Source organism: Conger conger, chromosome 4 (genome assembly GCF_963514075.1).
Source record: "Conger conger chromosome 4, fConCon1.1, whole genome shotgun sequence".
In the NCBI taxonomy this organism is placed as follows: domain Eukaryota; kingdom Metazoa; phylum Chordata; class Actinopteri; order Anguilliformes; family Congridae; genus Conger; species Conger conger.
In genome coordinates, this window is record NC_083763.1 from 75238198 (window position 1) to 75245637 (window position 7440).

Here is a 7440-nt window from a genome sequence, read left to right on the forward strand (position 1 = left end):
CATTTATGTTAATGAGGAAGAGCAGCGGTCACAGCACAGGCCTTTTTCGGACTCCACTTCCCACAATACCCTGCTCAGATAAGGGCCCTCCTACTTACTCTTTGTGCGTTCTGTCCCGAATTCCGAAACCACTCTGAAATGGCTCCTGTAATTCCTCTCGTCCTCGCATTATCGTAAGCCCTGCTACCATCAAAACACTCGGCAGCTGCAGATGGCTTGTCAACGATGACGTTTCTCTATGAAAACCAGCCAGTTTTGTGTCTCTCTCCCTTTCTCTCATTTGGAAAATCCCTTGAAACAAGAACACATGTTTTCGTCATTCTGTCATATGGTGGGGAAATCAGCGGTTATGGTGACACTTAGATACGATCTCTTTCTTTAGCGTCTGGAAGGGAACCTTCATGTCTTGTGACAATCATGTATAATGGCCAACTGCACGGTGGACGTATTATTATTTTTAAAAAAAAAATGATTATTTTGTATGGTTGACTTATATTTTGTAAAAGTGCCTACGATCAATGTTGTGATTGTATTGGCGCAATGGGAAACCACTCAGTTAGCGTGGCATGGCAATATCCGACTGCTGGATTGTCGTCTGACCCGCGCCTCGCCAAAATGGATTCGTTTGGCACTAAATTGAAAATTGAAATCCTCCTTGATATTATCGGTCTTTGTTATATTCAGGCAGAGCTATGTTAGTTATTGCGTGTTCTCTTAAATGATCCAACTGGACAGGTGGCACGTCTGCACTTCAGTCGTTTCCCAGAAATGTTTCGTCTGGGATTCTGCATCAGCCTACCGTATCATTTACAGAATGTGTGCGTTTGTTTTATACAATACGATCCTGTTCAATTATTCACAGTAGCGGAACGCACGTACCATCCGCATCAAATCAATAAAACGCCTGGCAGAATTTAAGTATCTACTAATTTTTTTTTTTTTTCACAATGCCTTGGAGTCGTTAGCGCACACAAAACTATTGCGGAATTGCGTCTAGTTTTACGGTACCGCACTCGTAGCCCATAGTTATACTGATCATAGGTTATTTGACAAACCCGGAAGATGCATGGTTTTGAACAGAACGTAGTCTTAAAATAGGAATGACGATATATTTACAACTTTCATTCTAACGCAGAGTATTTGGCAAATCTTTATCTGAACGACGCTCTTCAATTTATGGAAATATGCATGCGGGAGTTTACGCGACATTGAGCCAATCAGGATCAGCGGTGCGCCCGTGCATTCCGGTGCGACGTAGCGCTCTAGCTAACAGCTGAATCACAACAAAGCTTTGATTGGTTTATGTGGTCTCTGATCTCATATGGACAGGTGATACGCAAACAGGGACGGTTATGCTTCTTTGGTTGTAATGGGCTGGATTTACTCTCAAGTAAAATAAATCCATATTTTTTTTCTTTTACATTTTTCATCTCCGGCGACTGGAGCCCAATTGGACTAAACTAGATCAAGCGAGTTTTTCCTCCGCTTTGCCTACGGTCGTTGTCCACCGACGTCTTCACATGGAAATGTGAATCAGTCCTGCAACTTGTGTCAGTAGTCAAACGTTGAATTCTCTTTTTACGACAGTCACATAATTCATTTCCTTTTTTTTTCTCGGGTGACCCTACGCTTTCGGAGGCCTTTGTATGAATTCACACAATTATGGAGCACTCGGGTTGTGTTAATATGTGTAATCTCACCAGCACTTTGCCGGTGATCCCTTATCGGAAACTGACGGATTTACATTACCTGAGCCGAGGTGGATTTGGGACAGTTTTTAGGGCGCTGCATTCAGACTGGCGGACAACCGTTGCCATCAAGTGTTTAAAATTGGACTCCCCCGTTGGAGAAAGGTAGGCTCTCAAAACGACGAAACATTGCTAGCAGTGCATCTAGGGATCATAATAGCTTTTAATTGAAGAACACGTTTGAGTTGCAGCAGATGACCACAGTATCAAGAGGCACGCCAACACTTGAAATGCTATGTGCTTATGTGCTTAACCCTGTCTGCTAGCACTGATCATGTTCTTATCAACAACATCGTTACAACGACGTGTAACGTAAACCAGAACACGGGGGAGCGGCCGCTTCCACCAGAAGTTAACGTCCGTTCAATGGTAGTTTTTCTCCTGAGGAATGTGGTTTCTGATTGTGGTTGCTTATTGACTGCCTCAGACACTAAAACACTTTGATTGATGTGAATCGGACCGGTAACTATAGAGAAAACGACAAATAACTGCACAACGTCCCTATGTTCGGAAGACCGTGTTAGCTCACGATGGTCCGCCGTATGACACTGCCCGGTTAGTAGTCAGTCTCTCGTTAGCAACAGCTTCTCCAACACAATGTCACAGTAGAGATATATTACCATGTCACTGGATTCTGAAATAGATCGTATGTGACTCGTACCAAGTTTTATGAAAACGGAATGAATTATACTTTACACACACAAAAAAAAAAACCTAAGCGAATCTGGAAGTAATTATTTTAGCTATTCGTCATGAAAGGTAAGTCTTGACAACAACCAGGAACATAATTTCTGGTGTTCATGAAATCTAGGGTAACCCTAATAATGTCATAATTCTGTTCCCTTTAGAACATATGTAAACGATAGAGATAAGAAGTGATAAGAAGATAGTTTTTATTATCACCTAATGTAGATATAGCGAGTCAAAGCCTTGGAGTCCTCCTGAATTGCCAAAACTTTGTCAAAAGACACAAGTCTAATCTCTGTTCCAGGTGTTTCTTTCACACTCTCTGAGACAAAGTGACATTTTTTGTTCTTCAAGGATCAAATTTCCCAAATGTGCACTGAAAGTTCAGTGATATTACATTTGGGTGCAAATGGTTTTCCGAGCAAAAAGGTACAAATTATTTTTATATTGATGACTAGGGGTACAAATTATATATCCTTAGGTTATCTTGCCAGCGACAAGAATTTGTACTTTTTTTAAGGCACCTTTATCTCTGAGAGTGTAAGGACAAATAAGCATGCCAAAACTCGATGCTGTGGCCCAAAGTGTGTTGCGTTCACCCAGACTTAGCCTGTACATGGATTAGCCTACCTACAGAAAACCCCTGATGCTTCCTGTGAAATCCAGCTATGCCTAGCTTGAAACTATCAGCTCTTTCAAAACATAGCTTGAGCTGGTCGAACTATGTTGAGCGGGGAGCTGTTCTGAACTGGTCAACCAGCTACCCGCTGTTTCAAAACCTAGCTTGAGCTGTTTTTTTCAGCAGGGTTTCAGCTGACACCTCCTTCACACTGCATGGCCTTAGACTTACACTACCTGGCTACCAGCCCCGCTCAACATCAGGCCAGTGTAGGCTTTCATTACATCACATTACATTACATTAATGGCATTTGGCAGAGGGCAAAGAAGGGTTAAGGGCCCCGCTCAAGGGCCCAACGGCTGTGCTGATCTTATTGTGGCCACACCGGGGATCGAACCACCGACCTTGCTTGTCCAGTCATGTACCTTAGCCACTACGCTACAGGTCACCTGCCCCACTCAACATTAGGGCAGTGGTGGGTCTTTCAGGGACCTTTCTGGGTCTTTCAAGTCAATTCCTTACAACCATAAGAACACATCTTAAAGTATACATTAAAAAAAAAAAAAAAAAAAAATATATATATATATATATATATATATATGTGTAAAATAGTTTCCATAGGCTGTAAATATGGACCAAGTGCCTGTTACGTCACCCGCTGACTATCCATGGGTTTTGAACGCGGTTTAGAAGAGTCCAGAAGTCAAGTTTCCTGGCGCTGCCATGTTGTACAGTGTGGAGCCAGAGACTGTGCAGCAGGGAAGCTGATGTAGCTCCTCCACAGAGAGAGAGAGAGAGAGAGAGGAGAGAGAGAGAGAGAGAGAGAGAGAGAGAGAGAGAGAGAGAGAGAGAGAGAGAGAGAGAGAGAGAGAGAGAGAGAGAGAGAGAGAGAGAGAGAGAGAGAGAGAGAGAGAGAGAGAGAGAGAGAGAGAGAGAGAGAGAGAGAGAGAGAGAGAGAGAGAGAGAACCTGTCTCCGATTCCTCCACTGCACTATCCCTCCACTGCACCGCCTATTGCTGTATTGTCCCAATAACATAATAACTTAAACAAACAAAATTGGAAAATGGATGAAGAAAAAACACAGATTGTGACTACATTTGTTTGACTTTGTATTGTGACAGCGATTTTAGCATCGACTTTACATTGAAAACGGGTCTGAATGACCAACACTGGAGCCAACCGCAGTGGCGCTCCGCACGACCAGGAAATTAGCCCGGTTTGGCTGCTTGGTATTGACACTTTTGACAGTTTTTTTTTTTTCCCCCCTCCACTTCCTGGAAAAATATATTTGAAATGCTTTGTTGTCATCCTGTACCAGCTGGCGTGTATGTAGAGCAGATTCCTGTCAATTTTCTGTTTTGTAGATGCAGTTCACCTAATACAATGGACCTCTTTGGATACAAGTGTGTATGTCTGAACAAAAGTCTCATGCAGACACCGTCTGTCATAGTTTCAATACGGCAACTTGTTATCAATATGCTTTATCAAGGCATTATATATAACAGCTTTGAAATTGACAGGTATTTTGTTCTACAACTTAAATGACAACCATTACTAACATCAGAACTATGAATGTAAATGTCATTCAGTTTTTTGGGCAGTGCGACCAGGAGTGTCCAAAGTGAGGACGGTAACGTATTTCAGACTGGGTCACATCGGCGAGACTACAAAGTCAACTCACTTTTAAAATGGTTTGCTCTTTCATCTTTCATTCCGTCTTAAAATTACGTGACCTGGGGGTTTTTCCCCCACGCAATTTTCGGTCCGCAATTCGCTACAGTTCACCAGTTTGGGAATGGATATTACCACTTTCTGATCTGCAGTTCATTACATTACATTACGTCGTGTCGTGTCGTGTCGTGTGTGTCAGAGTCATTTTGCAGACCCTTTTATCCAGAGTGACATATAATAAAGTGGAAATCACCATTGAGGGAAAGTACAGTTCCAGGGCCAGGGTAATCACATAGATGCAAAACATGAACCCTTGTCGAATAATCAGATAAACTGACCCAAGTAGCAACACCACAGTTTAGGCAACTAGAACACTAAGAATAGTGAAATAATTATTTGGCGAGTGTGATCATTACAGCATAGAGCATACATAGAGCATACATATGGCATTCATAGAACATACATAGAGCATTCATAGAGCATACATAGAGCATTCATATAGCATTCATATAGCATCCATATAGCATGCATAGAACATTCATAGAGCATACATAGAGCATTCATATGGCATTCATATAGCATGCATAGAACATTCATAGAACATTCATAGAGCATACATAGAGCATTCATATAGCATACATAGAGCATTCATATAGCATACATAGATCATTCATATAGCATGCATAGAGCATGCGTAGAGCACAAATAGAGCATGCATGGCTAATTAGATAGGACAGGGAGGTAGGGAGGGGAGAGGCAGAGCCCGAAAGGGGGATTTCCGTGTGTTGCAGACTGCTGGTTTGCGGGAGATTTGTCATGCACAGAGCCAGTAGCCTGTCCTGCCAACCGTGGCCAGTGTCACACCAACCTCCCCGGTGACTAAGGTTGTGACCAATCCCCAAAATAATAGCTTAAAGGTACAATAGGTAATTTCAGACTTCTGACGGTCGGAATTGCAGCAACAAACACGCTCAAACCACAACACTGTTTATCCCTCCCCCTTGTCTGTGAACACGCTGAAATTGAAACACCATTGGCTTTGGCAATTGGAACCAATTTTCAACCAATGAGTTTGAATTAATGTAGCCTACAATGTTATGGTACAGAGTTGACAGGCCGTCAACTGCGTATTTTGAAACCCGAATTTAAGGACTATAAACACAGGCAGAGGGTGAGTCAATGTCAGTGAGCCTTTTTGCAATGATAGGAAAGGATGGTCTTACAGTGGTCTTGTTAAAATGTTTGAACACAAAAATCTTGTTGTAAAAAAAAATCTATTGTACCTTTAAAAACAGAGGCATTGTGGGTAGGCAAGGACACTCAGTGGCCCTGCTCTGGACAGGCTGAAGGGGAGGGGCTGAGCACCGGGACGGTTCACACCTGCGATGAAAGCCCCGTATTATTCCGGAGACGGAGAACGCAGTCTTGTGGTTGCGCGGTGACATTTTGACAGGAGAAGTGAAATGCCTCTTTCCTGTTACTGGCCTGTGAGTGAAGCCAGCTACCTGAGCTCAGCCATGAACCCAAACACCACGCACACATTTTACCCTTTTTTTATTCTCTAAAGCGCCGTTTTTCTAATATCGGGACCCACATCAGAAATTCAGCTCCTTTCAGGGACCGAGACCAGCTGGCTCGGTGAAACAAATATAATCTGTGTAGACACGATGAATGTAACAAATGGCGAGAACACAAGGTCATTACATTACATTACATTACATTACATTAATGGCATTTGGCAGACGCTCTTATCCAGAGCGATACTGGTCATGGATTCAGCTGTAAAATGGATGGGGTTTCATTGGAAGTGGACTACAGAGAATGCGAGAATGCAAGTGGCTGTAGCCAAGTCATGTAAATGCGCATGCGTTGGAAATGTTCATTAATTAATTTTACTTTTCGGGGGTGTTCTAGCTGCCAACCTGTATCTACACGACATCTATGTATCTACACGGACAGTTTATCTGATTATTCTTCAAGGGTTCAAGTGTTATCTGTGAGATCACTGGAGCACTAGAACTGTACGACTGTACTTCCCTCTTGGGTTTTCAGCGCACCTGTCCCTGGTGGTGATGCACACTTCATTGTACGGTCGCTCTGGATAAGAGCTTCTGCTGAACGACTGTGACGTAACGTGAAACTGTCTCTCAGGGAGAGGAACTGTTTGCTGCGAGAGGCGGAGGTTCTCCATAAAGCCCGGTTCAACTACATCATCCAGATCTTCGGTGTCTGCAACGAGCCAGAGTTCTTCTGCATCGTCACAGAGTTCATGAGCAACGGGTCTCTAGACCAGTTCCTCCACGAGGTGAGTCAGTGTGTCTGTGTGTGTGTGTGCGTGACTGCATGTGTGTGTGTGTGTGTGTGTGTGTGTGTGTGTGTGTGTGTGTGGGTGTGTGTGTCTCTGTGTGCATGTTTTGTGTGTCTGTGTCTGTGTGTGTGTGTGTGTGTCTCTGTGCGTGTGTGTGTGTCTGTGTGTGCCTGTGCATGTGCGTGACTGCATGCCTGTGTGTGTGTGTGTGTGTGTGTGTGTGTCTCTCTGTGTGCATGTTTGGTGTGTTTGTGTTTGTTTGTGTGTGTGTGTGTGTGTGTGTGTGTCTCTGTGTGCATGTTTTGTGTGTTTGTGTCTGTGTCTGTGTGTGTGTGTGTGTGTGTGTGTGTCTCTGTGCGTGTGTGTGTGTCTGTGTGTGCCTGTGTATGTGCGTGACTGCATGCCT

At 43.4% G+C, this 7440-nt stretch overlaps 1 protein-coding gene across 1 annotated transcript in view; it reads left to right on the forward strand.

Annotated features, from left to right (window-relative positions):
• The first annotated feature begins 1038 nt into the window (after positions 1–1038).
• The window catches only part of LOC133126831 (receptor-interacting serine/threonine-protein kinase 2-like), an 18334-nt gene continuing 11932 nt past the window's right edge, over positions 1039–7440 (forward strand). The window contains 2 exon segments of the mRNA XM_061239244.1: positions 1039–1853; positions 6878–7031. Coding sequence (XP_061095228.1) covers positions 1663–1853; positions 6878–7031 — 345 coding nt within the window. The 5' untranslated portion in view covers positions 1039–1662.